This window comes from Ambystoma mexicanum, chromosome 2q (assembly GCF_040938575.1).
Source record: "Ambystoma mexicanum isolate Mex_15411 chromosome 2q, UKY_AmexF1_1, whole genome shotgun sequence".
NCBI classification, from domain to species: Eukaryota; Metazoa; Chordata; class Amphibia; order Caudata; family Ambystomatidae; genus Ambystoma; species Ambystoma mexicanum.
The window spans coordinates 686,933,952-686,958,515 of record NC_090924.1 but is presented as its reverse complement, the minus strand read 5'-3'; the positions used below and the strand labels follow the sequence as shown (position 1 = coordinate 686,958,515).

Here is a 24,564-nt window from a genome sequence, read left to right as displayed (position 1 = left end):
ATTTCACCATGTGGGATTAATTTCCCTTAACTTCTCAATCATCTGTCGGTCAAAGACTTTCGGCGGTACAGAGGATTTTACAAGATCACTGTATGACCACTTTTACCTCTTCATCACCTCTTCCCAAGGCCTTCTGGTTACGGTAATATTTTATCTTTGAGTAATCACCCAGAGATTCTCGAGTGAGCACCCACATGGTGCCGGACCCCTCTACTGCTGGTTTTCACCCTTCAAAATATATAACAGTTCTTCGTTTGTTCAAAGTTCAAATAGCCACTTGCTACTTTTGTTCAACACAGTTCGATTTCTTTATCGGCTTTCTCCTCGACTCACTGGCTGTATTGAAATGCTTTGCTTTCTTGTCTGTATATTCAACGCCGGTACCATTGGGCCAAGCGTCTCTCATCGGCTTGGCTGTCAGCCGAGGAGGCGGCCGGATACAGTTGACATATGCTGCCAAAACAAGCGGTCTACGGTTTGCGGTCTTACGAGTCCTTCTCTTTGGGCTTCACAGGTCTCTGTCGATAAGGGCAAGGTCACTTCTCCCCTTGGTGCCGTCTTGACTTGCGCCGTCTTTCACCTTCTCTTGAACTGCCATGCTGCGTTAGCTCTCGCGTTGTGCGGTCTGCCTTGCTCGTCCTGTGCTTTCGTGCTCCATCTTTTATCCCTGTGGGGAAAGGAAAGGACCGTCAGGTGTGTGTGATTCAGGTTAATTGCCTGACTCTGCCTGGCCCTTGTGTCAGGACATGTCAGGTATGCAGTTTTAGGCTAAGTCCGTTGTTTTCTATGATGTGAATAAGTATTTAGATCAGAAAAGGGGGGGTTTGCAGAGTCAGCATATCCTCAGGGGTAGGATACGGAAAAGGTGCAATAGTGAATTACAACCCTCATATCAGGAGGGTTGATGACCTTAGAATGGGAAGATTGATAGGAATAACCGGTATGGTTATTGTGAAGGAAACAGGGGGGATTGTGGGAACGGGTGTTTAGTCCAAGTAGAGCAGATGTTCGGGACAGAATAACCAGAGGGACATGGAGGAGAATGATTGTGAGTATTCGGATAGAGAACAGGAAAGCAGGAATCCTGAGAGAAATTATTTCTGAATGCAACAGGGTGTTCAATCCTAGGGGATTTGTTATATACGGAGGGGTTGGTAGATACGGGTAGGAGAGATTTAATGGGAGAAAGTCGGGTAGATGTATTACAGCCCACAAAGGCCTCAGGGATCTCACCCTCCTCTCCTTCTTCCCCGGTATAATACCATGTCCCACCTGGGCTATTCCCCCAAGCATTACCCAGGTGATCCTCTCTCATTCGCCCACCCTCAGGGTTGGCATCTGAAAGCATCAGCCCGTCCCTGGCCACCTGAATAAGGGATTCTTGAGGTCTTCCTGCGAGAATACCTTCAGGTTTCTCACAGTACCTTCGACACACAATGCACCGTTTTTCAGCTTGAATTCCCGCTCTTATGTTTCTTATTCTTGAGGGCTCGCAAAAGTAACAGTTTTCGTCCTCTGAAAAGGCTAAGGGCAATGCCCTCCTTGCAACCCCTTCTGGTCTCACCGTCTTTCTCCTCGTATTAAACCACCATCTCGGAACGGATGCTTCCTTGTGTGTTTTGCCTTGCTCAGAGTATGCTTTCGTGCCTTTTATCTGTGTGGGGGAAGGGTAATGGAAGTCAGGTGTGTGTAATTATCAGCAATTGCCTGACTGTGCCTGACCCTTGTGTTGGGAAATGTCAGGTACACAGCTCTGGTGTTAGTGGCGTTAGTCCATTGTCTCTCACGGTGAACTGTCCATGAGAAAGTGTTTGTGTCTGAAAAGAGGATGGGGGGGGGTTGAGCTGCTAGGTATCCTACCTGGTAGGATGGGGAAACAATGTTACAGGGAAGGGGATATTGCCTCTCACCCTTCGGTGTCCCACTTCCACCCCCCAAAGACCCCTCATCCAAGTGATCCTCCCGCACTGGTCCACCCCCAGGAACTGGTTCCAATAGCGATGGCCTTGTCCTGGCCACCTGGATGACAGTACATGTGATCAGTTACTAATCAGTTTGTATTCAATCATATCCAAATATATATTCGAGAGCAAATAATACATTGAAATAGAACATGTTGACATCCATATGTTACCTGTGTGATCACAAAACACAGCAAGGGCTTATTCAGTTCGGAGTGGAGTCCTAATTACTTTCCAACCATTATGGTTACAGACTGTCGCACAGTGTAACGGTTTTTGGAGAACAATGTGTCAATGATTCATCAATCATGTACTGTCCAATTATTCACATACAGACTATCCCTACCAAGAAGAAGCACCCTGTCCATGTCTTTCAAATAGCTGTTCCTAGGCGTCGAGTGTGTGATCCGCCTATCTAACTGGGATAGAGAAGAAGCTCTCCCTAGTTCACCTTCATTCTTACATACACAATGTTAAATACATTATTGATGAATCATTGACACATTGTTCTCCAAAAACCATTCCTGTGTGATCACCTCACATCCAATTGGTATCAACTGTTGTCATACCCATCACTAAATCAGTCATCTATTCATGATATGTTTTATTAGATCCCAAACGCAGTATCTCATTCTATAGAGGTATAGAAGATGCAAATATTTTGACAATTTTCTATCACTAAATAAAAATGCGAAATAAGCAGTTTATGAAAACAGGAGACTCCCTGTGCAATCTATTAAGCAAAAAACTGGCCTAATGAATGAAATTGTGAATATCCCATACAGTAATTGATTCCTAGTTAGGATTATTAGTGTGACACAACATAGCCGAGACTAAAACATCAAGTATCCTGTATGGCAGAACTACATTTTGTATGGCACAACTAAATACACGATCTCCAGTTACACGGTGTGGTTAACAAATACATGCATCAGATAAGTAATCAAACAAACACATTAAGCTCACATTTCTAATTCAAACCCAAAGTGGTACATCGTAGTTTGTAGATCAATCTAGATTCCAGTGTTAATTTCTGATCTCCAACCGTTTTACCATGGAAGACCTCACTGCCATTCTAGCATCCCTCAAGGTCACATTGTATGTGGACATCATCCTCCATGCCTCCGTACACAAGACACTTCGACTGAAGCACTCCTCTCTTACCCTACGATCATCAACAGCTCCCTTATGCAATACACCTTCCCCTCAACCCTCAAGACCGGACAAATCCTCCGGCTTCTAAAGAAACCATGACAACCTCAGCAACTACACCCCGTCAGCCCCCATGTTCCCTTCATTACTAGGTAAGATCCTTGAGAAAGCAGTAGCCATGCAACTCCTCAAACAAATTGAAGACAACAACCTCCTTCAGGCCTACCAGTCTAGCTTCAGACCCATATGCAGCGCAGAAAGGGCTACCATCCAGGTGATTGATGCCCCTAAACTCCTTGATTATTTCCATCCTTACCTCCTGGTTCTCCTTGACCTCTCAGCAGCCTTTGACAAAGTAGTCCACTGAACAACACCGGCAATCTACATCGCTACATGGTGTTCAGTGAGATCGTCCTCAGCTGGTTCAAATTGTACCTTGCTAATCAACATCAGTTTGTACAAATGGATTCCTCCAAATCACCAACTCTACCCATCTCCTGTGGAGTCCCACAGGGATCCATTCTTTCCCTCGTGAACTTCAATCTTTACATAGAACCACTTGGAACCCTCCTCACTCCACACAGCATACACAGCCACCAATACCCAGATGACACACAGCTCTACCTCAAGATATCCTCCATCGAAGACATTCACAGCTCTTGATCCTTGGCTTGCCTCTCATTGATCCAGTCATGGATGTTGTGACAAATTGAGGGAATTCGTCCCTTCACCCCAAGGGGGAGCCCCCCTGTGAGGCTAGGGAGGTGAAACCACTCTGCAATACTCTCCCTAGAGGTAGAGGCAAGTAGGACCTCAATGGGTGAAGACTCCCACTTTGGGGACAAGGATTCCCATTCTGACAAGGAACTCCCTATAGATCCTAGAAACAATACCTATATAGATATCCCTTATAAAGATGTATGAGAAGAAAATATCAATATTTGTTATTGTCACCTGGAAACTGAATATTCCTTTACCTAAGGAATTCCTATTGACTGAGACAAAGAGGCCCAGTGGAGAATAGAAGCCATATGAAACAGAGAGGAAGTCCCACAGCTATTTATTGTACGAGAGGGGAGGAGCCTGGAGCACTGTGAGAAATACCTGGGGGTTAGAAAATTGCTCACATGCCAATACAGAGCAGAGGCTGGCCGCTCAGTATCCTGAACGAGCAAGGGAACAGAAACCAGACCGAGATGCGCAGTTTCTCACACCGACGGGAAGAGAACTGAAGTAGAACGTGCAGCGTCTCAGAAGTGAGAAAACGAATAAAAAGGAAAGTGGTTGTGTCACCATAGGAAACTTGTGGTGTACCAGTGGTCCTTTAAACAACGCTGATACTGCTCAAGCAGAACATAACAAAGTGGTAATTGAGAGACCAGAGAACCTGCAATCCTGATGGCATGGAGGAGGAGACCTGAAGTAAATCTTCAAGACCAACCTGACTAGTCGCAGGTAACCAGGGATACGAGAGACCCGGATTGGGGACGGAGAAGCATTAAGAGAATATTCATACTCATCTCAGTAGATAAAAAGAACTATAATATTAAAACACAGTTAAACAAATGAGAAACCTTATAAGAATGTTCATACCCGTCCCACCATAAAACACTACCATTTTAAAAACCAGTGAAGCCAATTAGAATCATTATTGGAATATTCCTACTCGTCCCAGTAAAACAACAAGAGTATACCAAATGGATGGCTGAATGAGAGTGAATGAGAATCATTACTATAAGGATCAAACCTGTCCCACTGAGAGAAATGAAAGCATCACACTAATACCCAGAAGAGGGGATCTTCATGCTCGGCTTAATCAACAGACTAAGAAAAGAGATATCGAAAACCAGAGAAAGCATCAAGGAAATATTTGTAAATCCATAACAACCTTACCAGGGGAAAGGAGGGAAACCCCTGTTAATAAAGGAGCTTACAAGGAAAGCAAGCAAGAAGCTGATCACTATACTACAAGATAAAAGAATGGAAAGCCAAACCAACACCTATTTGAAAATAGCCTATTGAACTGACGTTCACAAGAAATGAACATACCAGAAGAAGGGTGTCATTCTCCTGTCCTTGATTATTAGGTTAGTGGTAGGGTCAGATAAGGTTAATTTGGACAGTGGACTGATTACTTTAGACTTTCACTCATGATTATCTCAGTAACTTTGTTAGGTTGAGACGAAGCAGAGCATAGAGAGAGATAGACTATATTTTTCTTTAAATAAACTATTCAGTGAAATTAATGGTCAGCTTCAGTGTCTTCCTTCTGCCCGCCACAATGTCAAGTTCTTACCTGCAGCTCAATCCATCCAAGAATTAATTCCTACTGCTGACCAATTACGCTGATCACCCGTGCATCCAGACCTGGCTCTTTGCTACGAACCTCGAGGGCTTCACACCCCAGTTGGTGTAAGGAAAGCATGGTATCAAAGTAAGACAGACACAAGTAACCACAGTTCAAGGGTGTTTATTGAACTTTATCAAGGGTGTGATAAACGCCTATCTAAGCCTAAATCTAAAGATAGGAGCAAGCTACTGCAATCAAATAATAATAAAGTAGTCCTAGTGGCACCTCAACAAAATAAAAGGGCCTGTACTAAAAAACCTATTGCCAATCCTTACCGCTAGTTTACAAATAGTCTGGGGAAATTTTCAAAGTCAGGATGTTCAGGCCGTTGGCCTCCCTTCCACACATTATCAGCACAGGACAAGGCTGTTCACTTCAGCACAGCACACTCTTGATCTCCTTCTGCATGAGGACACGGTTCTATTACAAGCATCAGGGCCTTCAATGCCCAAGTCTCTTAAATTATCAAAAAGTCTCTTGAGCCAGAGGGCCTGATGTTTCAAACAAACTAAAAGGTTCCTTTCTAAGTATTCAAGTAAGGAGATTCACTCTTCACCCTGGAGCCCCCTCAGCCAGGCTGATATCCCTTTTGTACCACAATCTTTTCTCAGGTGACTCACGGTTCACCCCGGATCCCCCTCAGTCAGGCTCAGATGCCCTTTTCACAATTAGTCTCCCTCAGCCATGCTTCGACCAATTACAGTTCGTATTAGCAGCTATCGAAGACTTTCAAATGTGCTCAAGGTTTGGCTTGACCCGTTGCAGGACCACTTTGATTTCACAGTTCACAATTTTACACTCAGTTGGATGCGTAACAAGCACCCACATGGCGCCGGACCAATCTGTATATGGCATCTGTCTTGATTCCAAAAGTTCAGTCACTCCTTGGATATTCAATTATATTCACATCTCATTTCTTTATACAATGTTGCTGCTTGCAACCTTAGTTCTAACACAGACCGTCTGCTATCGGTCTCCCCGACTCACTGGCTGTGCGGTCTTTACTGGAGCGGCTTTGTTGTCGGAGCCAAGGACAGTGCCACGGCGGCAATCGCTCCCCACTGCCTCAGCCATCGATGAGGGAGAGTCCGGGTACCTTCGGCACACAAGGCACCTTTCTTAAGCTTTAATTCCCGGTCTCATGTTTCTTATTCTCAAGGGCTTGTGAAAGTAGCGGTTTCGTTACTCTGAAAAGGCCAAGGCCAATTCCCTCCTCGTAACCCTTTCTTGTCTTGCCGTCTTTCTCCTCGTATTAAACTGCAGTTCTGCGCAGCCAATGCCGTACAGTTGCCCCCTCGTTACTTCCCTTACCAAAACCATGTATTGCTTCTCTTTCCTCATCACCTTCTATCTTTTCTCTCGTCTTGATGTCCTGCTTCACATCCTCTCTGCGCTTTGCTTCTCTGTCGTTGGGTGACTCTGGCTTCTCGCCCTTCTGGTAACTTTCCTTCTTTATAGTAAGGTTCTCCTGATGCTCTTTTCATTCTCTCTCTTGCATTCACTGGTGCCCACCTCTAGTTCATTCTCCCATTTGCATTCCTCCCACTTAATTTATCTCAGTTTTGTCTGGTCCCCCTCAGTTTTCTCCTGCTCTACACTTTATAACAACTGCTGTTTCATCACTGTTACTCTAATATGCACTATTCTCTGAGGCCTGCTCTACTGTCATTCTCCTGCATGTTCACTCTGGCATTCACCACAACCTCTTTCTCATCGCTTTCTCCTTTCTCCCCTGTTTGCACCTCTCAAACTCCCTCCAACAATATTGCCATCTCCCGTTTGCTCCGCTCACCACATCCCTCTGCCTATACTTTCTTTTCCCATCTGGCCCTTTATCTTTTTTCCTCCGAGATGTTCGACAGTCTGCTCGTCTCACCTCTTCCCTTCATTGCCGACGGAATGTAAATGGATCCCCACCGCCGCCACACTGGTTCTCTGTGCACCTTGTATGGGGACGTGGATCTGCCCGTTCAGCCAATGAAGAAGCAATTCCTCGTAGCTGTGGTGCACAGTTCTTTCCACCCTGGGATTGAATAGGCAAACTCAAACTCTGATTCCCAGCTGGAGCTTGTTGGGCTGCTAGTGACACATGGCGCCGCAGGGAAAGTCATGAAAGGGGGTGTCCAGTATCTTGCACTTCATACCATTGCTGCCCACAGTATCATCCAAGTTTTGTCACTTCCTCAGTTCTACCGACAGTCCTCTATATTCTTGGTCTTCCAGTACAGAGAAGTTGCCTGATCTTCTCTGCTTTTGAACCATTGCACAATATTGAGCAGTTTCACATAGTGGGAACCCTGCATTTGGGGTCAATCCCGCAGGTCTCGTAGTGACTAGTCCATTCACTAATGCAGGATCCTTCTGACTCTGGGAATCGAGCAATAGAGCTGGTGTGCCACAACTTTCAGGTGGGAATTCATGGTCCCAGGGCACACAATATAGGTTGCCGATGGGATGGAGAACTTGTGGGGTACTCCCTATTCAACCTGTGGGCACTGCATCATGTAGCGGAGGGGGCACGCTGGCCCCATGGATTTCCAAGCCCGATTTCCTAATATATAGCATGGGAGATTGTCACAGTGTCCCCTGACCTCGAGATTAATGATCACAAAATGTACCACTAACCTCCACAGGTGAGTACCCATATTTGGAAAGCTTGCACAGCCACTCAGGTTGGTGGTAGACTTTGATCACGTTCAGTGAGCACAGGAAAGATGTTCTCTATAAAGCACTGGCACCCTCCCTTTCTGCAATCAGACATCCCTCCTAAAATGCATGCATTTGGGATATGGATGTGGCCAAATATGGTCTTGGCTCACCTATATGTGATTGCCAGAAGGCAAGGTGAGTCGAGACCATTTGTGATGAGTGCGACTGTGATGTCTACAATGAATACACATACTGAGCTTTTCCCCTGGAAGCAGCCTGCAAAAGGTGAATCTGGCGACCATCACTGACGGGAGAGGAGTAAATGGACAGAAAGGTACAAAAGCAAACAATCAGCGCTTGGCCTGTCAAGGATGCCAAAGGCTAAAGAGGGTTTGAGAGACATACAAGTTGGTAATGCGGCCTTAAAAAGACACTCAAATTACAATAATGAGTGTTTAACTTGTTATTGGAAAAAACAAGGGGGATCCTGGGAAGTCCCTCTGCCGGACATTAGTCCCGGTTACGAGAGCGTTACCCAGACTCTTTAGCTCACTATCTTTCACACGGGAGAAATACCAAAAACATATAAGTCTTTGTCCTGCCCTGGGGCAGTCCAGCACCGAAATGCTAGGCAATTCTCCTCTAAACAGGAGTACCAACAGCAACCACAAACACGTGTTTCGGTCTAGTTGGACCTCATCAGTAGGGTGAAGCTGTGCCTCTCTAAAAAGAATCGTGAGCAAGGGGTCCACGTCTGGATTCACCTGGTAACTAAGGATGAGACCCAAAGTTACTTAAATTATGCAAAAAACAAGAGGGGTGCTGGGAGTCCCTCTGCCGGACATTATTGCTGGTTACGAGATCCTTACCGAGAGTCTTTAGCTCCTTGCTATGGGCTGTTTGAAGGAGAGGTGTCTGTCGACGTTGAATCCGAGGGACTTGTCGCCGGTGGCCAGCTGAGGTGTGAAGCCTTCAAGGTACAGAGCAGAGAGCCAGGTCTGGATGTCCAGGTGTTCTGTGTTGTTGGTCAGCAGGAGAAATTCAATCTTGGAGGGGTTGAGCTTCAGATAAGCACTGCACATCCATGAGATAAAATTGATAGTTGCATACACAACACCATCTTTGTGAAAAACGATCTAGTTCAAAGGCCAAAAGGGCCTGTAACTCGCCAAGTAAGTTAGTGGATGTGACCTGTCACTAAGAAGGGATCAATGGATAGTAGACACAGGGCTTTGCTGCTTTTTGGGTGTACTTCAGATTCAGTGTGGTTGGGAAGAAATATAGCCTTTGCTTGTCACTGCAGAGCTAGCCAACTTAAATGTTCCTAGGCGAAGAGTGAGTCACAAGTGCTTCTATTATCACTACATGGAGAACTATAATCCAAAGTCAGCATATCTGAAAAACATTTTCTTGATGTATAAGCGCCTTACAAATGCACAACAAATAAATAAAGTCCATGCCTCTCTGGGGTCAGGTTTACTTCACTGGGTACTCCTTATGGAGTCCCTATTAGTCTTCAATGGCTTCCAGTGACCCTTACACTGCTTTCTTGCATTGTGGTTAATGGTGTGTTAGGATGTCGTGTTGCTCTTCCAGGATGTTGTGGCCGTCTAACTCATTTGGCTCAAACACATTTATCCTCCAGGGTGTACCAACACGCAAGCCTGTATAGATGTGTTGGCTAGTTGAGTTCCAGGCCTCAACCATACTTGGTCTTCTGAGGTCCTGACCTTGTGGCTTGATGAAAATGGGTGAGACATATCTGTCTCCCAAAATGGTTGTACCCGCCATGGTGTACCAACGCATTGAACCCCTGGTCTGATGAGACTCTCACTAATCCTCATGCGCCAGGCGGACGAATGGCCGGCTCGGCAAATGGCCCATGCCTCGTCACTCGCAGTGTCCAGGGTAAGAACGTTCCGGGGAATAAGCTCCTTTAACGCCACCAAGGCTTGCATCCTGTGTTTGTTTAGGGGACTTTCCTTCCAAGATTCCCCTTGGAGTTTCACTCTCCTGTGACTTCACTCAAACCTCTCACTTTTATTTCACACACTTTCCTTCCTCTTTTGTTTGTACTTTGATTCCCCTGAAAGCCGGACACAAAGTTTTCATGTTTTTGGTTAAAGACATTTATTAAATAAAAATGGGTTGGGAAAATACCTCTCTGGCCCAATTCCACAGAGGAACTTCCCTACCTAGAAACCAAAAACAAAGGAACTGTCAGTGTCAGATTGTTAGTAACGGAAAAGCTGTCCTTGTGTCCAAAATATCCCATCCTGACCCTCACATTACAAACAAAACAACAAAAGCTTGCAAGGAAATGTCTAACTTGATGTTGAACTTGAAGTGTTCAAAACCAAAAGTATAAGAATTACTCCACCAAAAATGTTCTCCAAGGTAAAGGCCCCTTCCCCTGGATTCTTAAATAGGATGGCAACAATGTCTCTTATCTAACAGTTCCTTTGTGTCTTCACTGGACTCACAAAGTTCTTGTTCAAACAATAAGTTCTATAACAGGTCTTTCTGTAGTATTTCTTGTAACTTTGCAGATCACCTGATTTACTCCCCTACCAGGAATCTTTATACAATTTCCCCCGCCTGGTGTACTCACCTGCCAGGACCTATTATGCGTTTAACGGTTCTTTGGCTAGAACACAATAGCATATACCTTGAGGTGCTTGGTATATCTGTCTATGGTAACATTTGCTCAACCCTTTCCCCCACACTGGCATCTCAGACATCTGTACTTGATTGGGGTTTGCCTTTGTACTTTGCCTTGTCTGCGTTCAAAAAAACTTCTGGTATTTTTTGCATCAGTAATTTTGTACCATTCAAACACTTGTTGGCACGCTTGTCTGAACGCCCTGAGGTACCCAGCTGCTTTGGGCAGACTCACTGGTCCCTTCCAGCATTTCTGATTCTGCTCAAGCCTCTGCGGTGTGGTTCCTTCATCTGTTCTTTCAGCATCCTGCCCGGACTAGAGAACGCTGTCGCTTCAAGCGGCCTGACATCCAGGAGATCCTAAGCGGCTCCCAGCGTCTCCACGTCCTTTCTTGCTCACACGCACCATTTCTCCTCCTGTCCCGGCAGCCTTTTCCATTCCTCCACACCGGTCAGTGTGCCTCGCGTTCCTGAGCCTCAGCATGGGGTTCAACATCTTCTCCTGCACTGCTCGATAGAAATAGTGTGGTTGACATCTTTAAGTGTTCTGCGCACTGAAGACTTGGAAAAACAACTAGCATGCATGTTGTACTTCGAGCTCCTGTCACTTTGCACAAACTCCCTCGTCCTCCTCCTCGTCTCAGTATCAGGGTGGTTATGGGAGTTGGCAGTCCATGGACATCATTGGCCTTTTAACTCTTAGATGGTTAACTCTTAGATGGTTTTTCTCAGATATTTCTCATAAAGGCACATCAGAAACAAAAGGTGTTGTGCGAGTTGTGGGGGTTTGGGACAATGCTAGGGGGCCTGACCAGAATGACAATAGGCCATTAAGAACTTGGGTATTAGACGGTCTTCCTCATGGGAAAGGAGGGAATACTGCATCTTGTCCAATGACGTCAAAAGATCTCCCTGGTAGTGGTCTCCTTCCATGTGATCCTCCCTCATATACCACACCCAGGGGCAGGATCAGGCAGCGGCTGCCATTCCCTGGCCACATGGGAGGTCACCGCCTGGGAATCCGTGAGGACTCCCTTGGATTATCACACTCCGCCTTGCACTATGATTCTTTCCCACCCTCCTTGCCTCGCACCTTTCTTCCTTGACTTGGTGTTTGTCTTATTCAGTTTTCAAAGCACTTTCTTTCCTTTGGGCTCAACTTTGGCTTTCAATTTGGCTCTCCCCCTTATTCTCTGGGAATCCTGCCAGTTCCTCACAATCCTGCACCTATTCATTTTTCCTTGCTGCTTTTCTTCATAATGCACTTTACAATCTTGTCTCGTCTTTTGGTGGCTTTTTATTTCACAGTCTTGAAATTGTTCCTCTTCCCTATTTGGGGGGGCTTCCTCTCCTCTGGCGACATCCTACTTTCTGAACCTCCACTTCCCTTTCTGGCCTGGGTGCAGTGCTTCCTGGCCACCTCTGGCTTTGGCCCTTCGGTTGTCTCCTCCACTGAGAACAACTTCGCTGCTCTCCCATTTTTCTTCTTTCCCCCTTTTACCTTCTCTTCTCTGATCTCTCTCCTTGTTTGTAATCATCATCTCCTCCTTTATAACTTCTCATGGCTCACACTCCATGTCCTCATGTTCACTAGTTTCTTTCCTCCTGAATACATCTCTCTTGGCTTTCTACAGTTCTCATTCTTGTTTGTGCTCTTCCTCTTGATCTGTAGACCCTCCCAGTTCTAACAATCTACTTCTATCCTCTTCTTCTCCTTTTCACCTCTTCGCTGCTTTCTACTGTCATCTCCTCCTAATCTGCATTGCTCTCTTTATCGCTCATCTCCTACCACATTCCCCTGTCCCTTCTACCTCCATTATGCCTCCTTCTCCTTTTCTCTGCCTCTTTTGTTTTTCCAGGCCTACTCTCTGGCATTCCAAGAAATCCCCCCCCCCATTGCTCTGTGGTCCGCCTTGACTCGCGCAATCTCTCATTTGCCCATTCACACTGGACCTATCTGCCAACAGCCGTGGTCCACCTTCTTCTGCCGTGTGAGGAGCCTTGGTGGTGGGTCCTGTGGCGCCGTAGTGTTCACAAGCAATTGTCATACCGGTCATGTTGCAGTGAGGTGGCATTACCGTGATGTAGTCAGAATTACGCCAGTCCTCCCAAGATGGACAGTGGTGTGGACTCCTTCAGCCATTCCCCAAAAAGGATCTCTTTCTTCAGGCTCAACATAGAATAGAGGAGGAGGTTACAGTTAGATGTGACACGGTCTCAGACCGCTACTAAAATGGCTACCTCCAGTTAACAAGATTAAGTTAAAAGTAGTCAAAGACTCAAAGGACTTCCCAAACAACACTGAAAGCACACTATTTAAGTCCGACAAGGGGCCCAACGGGAGGAAGGAGCAACAGACACCCCAAATATTGATCTACAACTGCATTTACAATTAAAAAAGTATTTGCAGGGCTAAGTTGCAGCATGCAACTACAGCCCTCAACTAGTTCCTACAAAAGTCTAATCGGATGCCAGATCAGAGGTAAATAACAGAAAGATGTAGAGAAATAAAAGGCAGTTGATTTATTTAGCACTCAGGAACCCAGTGTCAGTATCTGTAGTGTGGAGCCTATGTGGAAATATTCCTAGCAACCTAATTGCTGATAAGAGTGTCGCAGTGGCTCAGGACCGAAGCCAGGCCAATGTCTCCTCTCAGTCAATATATGTGTAGTATATGAAGCTTGAAAATTAATTTAGTGGGCTATGGACAATTCCGGAATTTGACAACCAAAATGCATAATGGAGGAAATCAGAGGCTTCTGTATTTGTGGATGTAAAACATGGCTGCGATTATGCCTGCAGAAAACAACACCCTGCATCTCCTGCTAGAGAACAGAGCAGCACAGACAGTTAGAAAGCTCACTCTGAGAACAAGCACATCGATGAGAGCCTCTTGGTGATGCCCATCCCATTGATCACAAATTATGAGATTGCCCAGGACATCTCACCACCCAAACTGGGAAAAGTATGCTGTGAGGGATACAGAACATTCTCTTTCTGAAAATGTTTCTCCTCAGCCCACCACCACATGTCTGACTTCACCATTGCTCACAACAAGTTTTAAAATGGACTGACGGTAGGCACAAATGGATTCCAGTGCGCGGTGTACTACAGCTTAACAAAAAATATCAAAGTATACTTCAAGGTGGGTTATTTGTTTTGTCAGTTATTCCTTTCCGTGGGTTTTAGTGTGTCCCAGACAATAAGGTGTATTCTCTCCAGGGTTTGGGTTAGGGCCCAGGTCATTCCTCCTGGATCATCCTCTCTCTGAGGTAGGATCAAGGCCTCCCCTTGTGACTTGTCTTCTCCCTGGGTTAATTCCAAATGGATATTTTGAGGTAGGCTTCTCGTTGGGTCATGTCTGATGTCCTTTTCTAGTTCCCTTGCCCATGATCTCATTCATCTCCTCCTCTACCTTTTTCTGGGCCAGACCTTTAACCTCTTCTCATTAGACTTCTTCCTTGGCCAGTACTTTTCTTTTGACTTTTTTTATGATCTATCGTCCACACCTTCCCATCTCCTCATTGCTGTACTCGACAGTCCTCTCGTAGATCAACCCCTTCTCAGTCTCTGGGGTACGATTCAACTTGACTTTTTTCTGTTCCCTACGCTTTCTTTGCTTCTCTTGCTCCCCCACCGCCACCTCCTCACTACTCTTCCTACTCTTCGTTTCTTCCTACATCTCTATCCTTTGTTGCAATACCAAGACAGGTTTGGACCCTCCGTCATTGTACCGCTTCCTGCCTCTTTTTACTTTTCTTCTTCCATTTAACTTTTACCCTCTGCAGTTCCTCCAGGTTTAGCCTTCCACTTCCTTTTGTGTTCCTTTCCTCCAGGGCCTTTGCTCCTCAGATTTCCTCTATTCTCTAATACGTCTCCTGGCCACTCCTCTCGTCTTGACACCTTGTCTCCCCCATATCATGTCTGTTTTTTTCCTGTACTTTCCTCTCACTTCCTAAGGTTCTCTCTCCCACCTTGGTGTACTTCCCTTCTTCGCCTCTGTCGCCGGGACTTCTTTCTTCTCTATGCTTGCAACAGAATTCTACCATTTCTCATCTTTTCAACTCTGCAGGATATGTTCCACCAATAGTGGAAGTAAATGGCTGTGCAGATTTGGGGTTTTCTTCCTGTCACCTCCTGAAGTGTCCACCTTCTGGTGAACCTGCTAGAAGATCTGTCAGCGAGACGAAAGATATGCAAATGAGTACCCACCACCCCGTGTGAGCCTCTCTCACTAGGGGTATAGATCCCGGGCCTAGAAGCCAAGGTTGAAACGCCCAGTGTCCTCTTTCTGGGCAACCATCCTGCATATGTGCAAGGGACAGTCAGATTGAGTAGGGCATGAGGTTGGCACTGAACTTGCCTTGCTAGTAAACATCAATATGCCCACATAGTGGGCACCAGTCATAGTTCTGTAATAAACCTCATGGCTTGTCCAGACAAAAGTCTGCCTTTCACCCTCGTGTGAAGCCCTGGATTTAGCCCATGATGTGAATACCTTAGCGCCCCATGTGTGACACGACGGCTCCATGGCCAGTCGTGGATCTGCCCTCAGTGTCCGGAGCAACAGCCAACAGTTTGCAAGGCTTTGAGGTTGACCCAGTGCCTACCGTATGGTAGTCAAGCACCATTAAACTGCAAGAGGCCCTCCTGTGGTTGGAGGTCATAGGAAAGCATCACCAGAGCTGGGCACTGAGGAGAAAATAGGAGCATTAATCGCATGTATGTTCTCGTTTTCAACATATTCCTGAAAGTCCGTTAGCGGAGGTCTTCTAGGAATATCTTTCACAGACACCTGAGGTGCATACAGAGCCCCCAAAAGAAAATGTGCCACACATGGTGCACAAATGGCAGGCAGGCTCTTGTCCCAGATAACGCAGGAAGGAGCAGGCTAGTCCGTCCTTGCAAAATGACAAAAAACTTGACCGGCAAGAAGAAAACCCAGAGTTATGAGGCAAAGGCAGAAGGAGTAGCTGACTAAACCGGAGCTGCCAAAATGCCGCCCCATGGTGTCCCTGTTGGGATTAATATCCAAGAAGTTTGGAAGAAGGGGGCTTGGTTCACTGGTCTGTTTAGCAAACAGCCTGCTCCTCTTGAAAAAGGAATCTAACTATGCAAAGAAATGCAACTTTATTTTACCATTAACCACCTATAATAATAAATGATATTAGACCCACCTATAATAATTGAACTGGGTTGTGGGTTGGTTTGAGGGGTTATCTGTGCGCCAGGTGTCATATATTCGCAACAATTGGGGACTGGTGCTCACTGTCGCAATGCGTATAGGCAAAGAAAGCTCCCACTGCCTCTTGTTTTCATAAAATACTAATGCCACAACACACATTGTGCCAGTTGAGACTGAGTTTGTTTATTAATAATAAGTAGTGTGTTAGCGACACGTGTTTCGGCCCATGGCCTTCTTCATACCCAGACATATACCAATGAATAAATAGTAATAACCTTTCGCCAAAGGTTTTTGTAGGATCCAATCACTGGGTATAATCCCCGTACCTCGTCCCAGGAGTTATGTTCTCTGTCACAATAATAAAAATCAGAGTTTTGTAAAGCACATTGTGCCAGATTCCTACCACTTCTAAGTGCTGTTATTATTTATTACCCAATTCACCTGTACTCAATTTAGCGACGTTGGAAGGATAAAAGCTTGAGCGGACCCTGATAAGATTCAACCCGTGTGCCTGCAGGTTCCACACAGATTCTCAGAAGCTGAGCTATCTTACCGCTAACCTATACTGATGATATGAAAAAAGTAGATGATTTGGCAAAATAATTATTTTGTTTATTCTATCAATTAATAAACATCTGTGTCATCAAATGCAATAGCTTTAAAATCTCCTGCCCTTGCCCCACAGACGACAATAAAAACCTAGGCAACAAAATACAATTATAATATTTACCACAAGGTTTACTTACAGACCAAGATCAGCATTTGGGGACAGCATGTAGACATTGTTTTCACACAAGGGATACACAATGATGGCTTTTCCCCAGTAAACCAGGTGGGCAGCCAACTGGAATACCTGCACAAAAAATACAAAATTAAGCATTATAACCAAGGACATACCATTCAATACATTTTATTACGATTTTAACCCAGAGACGGGATACACGTGACTAGTAATACATCTCACACACACACACTCTTTGGACTCATGAGATTTTACTTTCGGAATTTCAGATTGGCAGTAAAGCCCACCCGGCTAGTCTGAATTTTAGTCCCTACCACAGTCATGATGCCCCCACAGGGCAACTTGTAAAGTAGCTGCACTCCATCAGCCCTTTCTGTGGAATTGTTGTCGCTGGGGATCACACTTCTGCGCCCTGGGTATTTCTCTGTCATTTAAGTTGGGTTCTTCGATAGAAGCTCCCGATGAATCTAAGATAGCCACTTTTAGTTCCTATAGTCCAACTATTTTTTTTCTCTCTCTAGCGTTCTCTCAAACCATATAATGCTTTGTATATTTCTGAAACTGACCTTAATAATAACAGATTTTAATATAGTTCTCATGCCAGATTCCCTTGGCTTTGGAGCACTGTGTTGGCCATTTCAGGATCTCAACTTGTGAAGTACAGACTTCCCCATGTTAGAAGAGAGCGCTTAACTCCTCAGCTATTTATTTATTTATTTATTGATCGCTTGTTAGGCGCTTATACAGCAAGCAAATTCTGTTTCAAAGCGCCTTTGGAGTGAGACATATTAAAATACTAATAGATATCAAATACAGCGGAGGGGAAAAGAGGACAAACCTACTATGCCCTGTGAGTATTCAGAACGTACAAGTGCAGAAGGGAGGGGGCAATTGGGGTAGGTGCTGGGGTGCCCATGCTCCTGGGTGAGCAACAGATGATTGGCAAGTGCGAGTCTCCAGGATGGAGGGTGTACAAGGCAAGTGCTGATGGTGAGATCATTCAACAAGATAGGCACTCATCTACAACACCGTTCCTCCCTTTGCAGCAGAGAATACAAAGGCTTGAATGCCAACAAGGATGTCTCAACCCATCACCCTTCCAAGATGTGATATTCCACTCATCATTCTTATTCAGATCATCTGGTTTTTCTTTTATTCTATTTTTTATTATTCTAATTCCAAATGAAGAGCACACTCAGGAATATAGTTTGATTATTACATTAACCATTTATCAGGTACTGGATGGAAAGGGCCTGAGACCCAGGTTGCCTGCTTAGGCTTCCTTTACCATGTCCTTTCCCACATGTGCCCCGTCTTGTATCTGTCTTGTATACTGAATTATTCAATGTGTTATGGGTATGAGGGAATGCTTGCGTGTGTGTTATTAAATAACAAGTGTGTGCATACTAACTAATAAATGTTGATTTGATAATCACACTATATGTCTGAGTGTTCTATTCAGACTTTTGTCAAGAAACGGTTTCTTCTGTAGGCAGTCGATTTTACAACGCTATGCGAGGGGAATAACATATTGGGTGCCTATATTGGAACTTGCAAGGCTTCCAAGGCTAGCAGACAATGCATTTGGTTGTTGTGAGGATGAATTTGTGGGATCCACCTTGTCCCTGTTGCATGCTATGTTTTGACTAAGTGTTTACACAAGTACACTGTATGGGATATTGGTGCTGGTGTATCACAACCCCAGCACAAATGGCTGTAAAGCAGACCTGCCTTAAATAGCCAATTGAGGATTCAGTGGCAATAATGAAGGATTGTATATGGGACGCATGTAAGTCTTACTTCTGGTAGGCTTTCACCGTGGAAATCTAGATGTCTTCACAACTGAGCATTCCTTGAGGATGGAATAACTTGCTGAAGGGGGGGCATGAAGCGGGTTTTTTGGGAGACCTTAATCACCTTCTCCATGTTAGATTTAAGTTGTAGGCGTTGCCAAATGTGCTTTAGTTCTAAATGTAAGTGATACATCAAAGAGTTGAAGTGTAGCATTCATTCTTGGCCCCACATATCACGAAGGCATCTTACCACTTTCTGTTCCCGATCGTTCAAGTCAAAGGTGTGTGCCGATAGACTCAATTTGTGGTTATTCAACAGGGAGATAACATATGTAGAAACTGGTGTACCAAGACGATTGTGGACATGAGTCCAATTAAATGTTCTAATATCGGGTATTTCTTTCTCATAGACATATTCCCACACACACCAGATCTAGCAGTAGGAGTTATTTTGTATTCGGAACCTTTATGGTTTGTGGGAGAAATGGGCAAGGCCAGGCAAAGGGGAATGCCATGCAAAGAGGCAATAAACCTCCGTACGAGGTTACTTCAGAACACCACACTGCGATGGGAATAACGTTTCTTTATGCAAACCCTAGGTTTAAATGTTTCCCTGTACAAAAGACGCATTTGTGTCTCAGTGTCCAGGAGGTGGGCCTAGTATTAAGATCAATGAAAAGTATTGATTTATTCAAGGATGAGGTAGATGTGTGGGCACCAGTTCTCTGCACGGTTTTTTAATACCATCTTAAAAGCATGCCTTATTCCCTCCTCCGATGTGCGACACGACGGCTCCATGGCAAGTCATGGATCTGCCCTCAGTGTTAGGAGCGCCACCGTCAGCCAACAGTTTGCGAGGCTTTGAGGTTGAGCCAATGATACGGTAGTCAAGCGCTGTAATAGCTGACTCTGCCAGAAAGGGAGGAAGGGGTCTGCCAGGTAATTACCGCCCCATCTCACTTTTGGATGGGGCAGGCAACATTTTTGTAAAGGCGATCCTTGGGCATCTACAGGTTTGGGCAGACAGTAATAACATAATAAGCTCCCACCAGGCGGGGTTTGAACTAGATAGGGGCATGTTTTTTTATTATTTCTCTTGATGCAGAAATATACGGTTTTATTTAAGAGGAAGTTGTATGTTGCTTTTTTAGACCTACAAACTGCTTTTGATTCAGTTTCGAGAATTGCTCTTTGGTGAACCCCTTTAGCTCGCAATGCCCGCCTAGAGTTCATTTTTATTATTTCAGCATTGTAATTTACGAGAGTGTTTGATGTGCAGAGGGGTGTGAGACAGGGATGTGTCTTGGCACCTGTCCTGTCCTTTTTAACATCTATGTTCAAGACATTCTTGATGTTTCACTATTGGAGTACCAGGACTGTCCAAAAATGGGGTCAGCCAACTATCCGCCACTCTTCGATGCCGCGTCATCGGCAGTAGTGACTATGTCAACTACTCCCGCTGGTCTTGAGGGCTTTATCAACTTTGACACCTAAATGCAGAGAGCTACACTTGGGAGCTGAATATCGAAAAATCTAAATTTATGATCTTTACACCTTGGCTAATCAAACAGAAGCTAGTGCCATTTAAAATGAACAATGTTCCACTTGAAGGCGTTAAGCATTTTGACTGCCTGGGAATCAGGGATCACGGATCCGGGAGTTGGGCCCCGCAGATAGAAAAGTACACTTTAAGTATGGGCAAATATAACAGGGCCATTAACACCATCGTTGTGAGACATGGCAGTGGTGCTATTTCCCCAGCACTTGATCTTTTCCAAAAATAATCAGTGCGAGCAGCCTATTATGGCTCGGAGGTTTGGGGGCGTAACAATTTAACAACATTGTGTGTATGTGATCAAGGGACAAGGTTTCTCGGAATCTGCTTTTCTTTTGGATCAATCCTCTGATATCATCTCTGGCCACAGAAGCAGGGAAGAAACCCACCCGTGCGCTGTGGATCAATGTGAGCCTGCATGGCTAATGTCTAATGGCTACAATGTTGGACAGGTGTTTAACGCTCGCATTGAGGAGTGTTACAGGTCTGACATTAGAGTGCTTTGTGCCACTACTCCCAGGCTGAGGTAGCCCCAGGAATCGAGAAAAGTACCAATACAAGGCACCCCATGCACGCCAATGATGAAATATGAAGATCCTTCATTTCATGGTTCCTTCGTGCGAACTGTGGGTAAACAAGCACACCAGCTGCGCCGTCCTCCTGTTCCCTTCTCTAACAGTCCCCCAGATTGTCTCATAACATTCTCTCTAAACCAAATTCTACTTAAGAATCCAGAACACATTTAACTATATACAAAGTGATGAAGAAGGTCTGCTCCACTGGGATGATTACAAATACACATTTAAATAATAACAGTATACAACATGGCAGGTAACCTTCGATTCAGGTTCTCTATAAACCTGTGCACGCATAAGAGCTCACAGGCACTCCCAGATCTTGCACAGTTCCAATGGGGGTAACATCATACTTTTCCTTGCTGGTCACTAAAGCTTTCGGTTCGTGTTTTGCTCTAGTAAGATCACACAGGATGAAGTTGCATGGTGAATCTGAATATTGCATTGTAACATCATTGACTGCCCTATAGTGGCAGTGTAGCTCTGCAGTACTGTGATTTTGGGCAACAGAAATCTCCCTCATCGTCTTGCCCATCGGCATATGCTTTGGTTTCCACCCACAACAGCGGCAAGATCCCATTCTGGGCACCTGTACACTCCAACCCTAATGTTTCCTTGCAGAATGCTGGCCTCTTTATTTCGAAGGCCAAATCTATCAGGGTTTTTGGGTGAGCTAAACAGTCCCCTGGAAACATTTGAGTCGATAGACAATTCTGGTACATATTCAATGTGTGCACGACACATTTGTGTATTCTCTATTAATAGGATGCATGGTACACAAGAAACCAAGTAAATCATGATCCTGTAGGAAATCCATCAAAACGTCTCCTACGATTGACAGTCTTGGTGGTGCGGCATCGCTCACCAAGTTCCAATCGCCCCTGAGGATCAAAGGGCATGGACTTAAGTCAGTTTGAATTCGACTCATCTAATCACACACAGCAAAAATGTTTCAAATCATTGGGGGCTTAAACGGAGCCTATATTTATGGTGCATGCATCATTTGACCAAAGGAATCCAGCCTTCCATTCCATTCATGCTTTAACAAACTTACATTGGAGACTTTGAGCAACAGAATTGCCACAGCACCTTTGTTGTGCCCCCATTAGTTTTACAAATGTGTCCCCTCACACACCCAATTACACTCCAAATGCTCAACCTCTTTTCTACCCATGTGAGTTTCCTGCAACTGTACAATGTCATTTGTGCTGGTTTTAAAATATTGAAGCATTGTTTTCCTCTTCATGAAGTTATTCAGGCAATTAAGATTCATAGATCAAATTCAGAAATTATGAATACCAGTATAGTCAGAAGTATTGGCCTCAAGGAAAGTTTGTCGGCTGAATGTACTGCAATGTCAGGCGGAATGGGTTGTAACGTCAGAATATTAAATAAATCTCAAATACAACTCATATCTTAAGAATTCGATATTGACAATTGTGTGATATTAGAATGCAATTTTGAACTGCTTCACTTACCAGGATCTTGGGTGCAGTGCATGTAACTAGTACAATTTTGCAATATTGTTATTTCAGGTTATGGGTCGAACCTTCCTGTACTGGCTCCGAAGCTTGCCATTAGACCGACTTTTTAGGTTACAGGGCACTGGCAATCCGGCTCACCCAATTCTTTGCTCTGTCTTAACAGAATTAATTACATGGGAGCCGTTACCAAATAATGCGTTGAGCGAAAGTTCAATGCAGATGAAGAGTAGCAAAGGCAGTAACGCATTCTCGGCCATGTATAAACCAGTAGGATATAAGATAAAACCACCTATAGGAAACAATCAAGCTAATCTACATCTTGTGACAACGTTATATCTCCTACCCTAACACAGGGCATTGAGGGGACATATCAGCCCAGGAAAAAAGGCTTACCTAGGCCATTTTTCCAGAGCCGTGAGCCTCACGTTGATACACAGAGCTGCCAAAACCCCCATCCTCGTCCATGGCGCACTTCGATCCAGGAGGCCACCTAACATTTTATTAAAGGGAAGCAATGCACAAGCCTGGGATCCCCTTCCAGAACCATAGAAACCTGTTCATGTGGGAGGATGAGAATGTTCTGGTCAAAGGAGAGGTGCTGTCCTAGGAAAACAAGCGGTGCAGCATTGCGTGTAGGGCAGGCGATCCCTGCAGAGAATGAGGATAGTTACCCATGACACTGAATCCCAGAGAGACATAAACCCGACCTGTACAACAGCGCTGAAGAGCTTGCGAAGCAATAGGGACTTCGCGTGGACACTTGCTGATGGAATGCAACGCATGAGTGACCCAGTAGCACAGCTCTGCAGGGAACCGTGAAGCGGAGCCGGCGGGGAGAAAGAAGAGGAGCCGAGCAGCCGGGGCGAGGGTTCCGCATGATCCTAAGATACCTGCCAGTCTGTTTCAGGGCCAAAGTAGTAATGGGCCTGCAAAAGCTGGTGCAAATAAGTTAACAACATCTGAAGAGCCTATCCTGAGGCTCGTTTTAAAGGTGAGTGGAAAGCAGCTAAAAGGATCTTGTAAGAGAGGTCGGCACATACACTAACATCCAGAAAAATAGCAGTGATGGCAAGTGAGCAAGCAGTCTTCCAAAAGCCGGCATACAGAAACAGAGAGAAAAAAGGTGAAAACCCAGAGTGAGATGGAGAAACGCAAATCGGGAGAGTGTGTGCAAAGATGGAGGTGCTCAAGCGCTTGGGGCTACTTGGCAGGTTGACCAACCAGAAAGCTGAAGAGTACAGCGGGGTGGAAATTCCGAGGCTCCCGAAGGGAACTGGAATGGACTGTTGAGAGTGAGAAGAGCACACTATCACTAATTGGGAGTGAGAAGGGCTTGATTTCCCTTACAGGTGGTGAGCAGGGAACAAGCCTGACAAGAAAGAGGACGAAGGGCCCAATATCCCTTACTCAGAGTATGATGGGTCTACTATCCCTTATTATGAGTGGGATCAGCACGATAAATCCCTTTTAGGACATAAAGGGAGCATGCCTTACAGGATTGAGAGAGACACTATATCCATTAAGGAGTTGTCAGACTTTTTGGAGCAATTTGCTATTCACTGTAGTAGAAAGGTTTTTAACATTCACGACACAACTCTTACACACTTCCAAAGCCAACACCAAAACACGGGCATTAGATTACAGCATTTGCGCCTCCAAAACCAGCGATTCACATAGGAAATGAATGTAAAACACTGTGGCTGAAAACTTGATACTTAAAAGCACTGCAAAAGCATTGTTAATATGAAGCCACTCAATACACAAAAACCTAGTGTAAACATGAATGCTTCCGCGGAATTAATCTGGTGTGCAAATGGCGGCCATTATATGGGGAGACTCTGGTATTCTCACAATGCTTTGCTCTTTCCATGCAACTGTACTTGAGACATTGCAACTAGTTTGTGGGAATTTAACAGCGGATCTGCACTAAACATCATGCTTTCCTTTGGTGGAGCGAACCCACATAATTTACCTACATATCTGTGTGAATATTTTTCCCTACGTACAATATTCCACAGAATTTTAGGATTTAATTTGAAAGGCCTATACATACTTTTTACTTTACCTAATGATAAATGCTGTATTTTTGCGAGCGGACGTCAATTTCTGCGGTGTAATCGCTCCAATGTACGATTTACAAAAGAAGTGTCCCCTCACGACATCGAGGAAATGTTCATTGTGGGAACCATAAGAAGGAAGAAGAACAAGTTACTCTCTTACCTGGTAACATTCTTTCGATGGGATGGTCCGACGACGTATTCCGTATCTATGACAGTAATCATCACAGCTGTGCTGCTTCCGAAAATCTTTCGGTGTCTGCGTCCTGTGTCGATGACATCGATACGCCGCCCTCGAGGTCCTCCTCCGACGGCCGAAGTCACTGGATTTATAAGTAGGACGCACAACGCCCGTAGCCTCAGTTGTCGTTTTTTCCCAGAACGTGTGGCACCAGTCTTC

General features: G+C 45.0%; 1 protein-coding gene across 4 annotated transcripts in view; it reads right to left on the bottom strand.

The window, feature by feature from the left end:
• Positions 1–24,564, bottom strand: part of NPRL3 (NPR3 like, GATOR1 complex subunit) — a 649,409-nt gene that overhangs the window by 158,827 nt on the left and 466,018 nt on the right. For all 4 annotated transcript variants that reach the window (XM_069647897.1, XM_069647894.1, XM_069647896.1 and 1 more), the window contains one exon: positions 16,705–16,811. In XM_069647897.1, the coding sequence (XP_069503998.1) occupies positions 16,705–16,811 (107 nt within the window). The remainder of the gene's footprint in view (positions 1–16,704; positions 16,812–24,564) is intronic.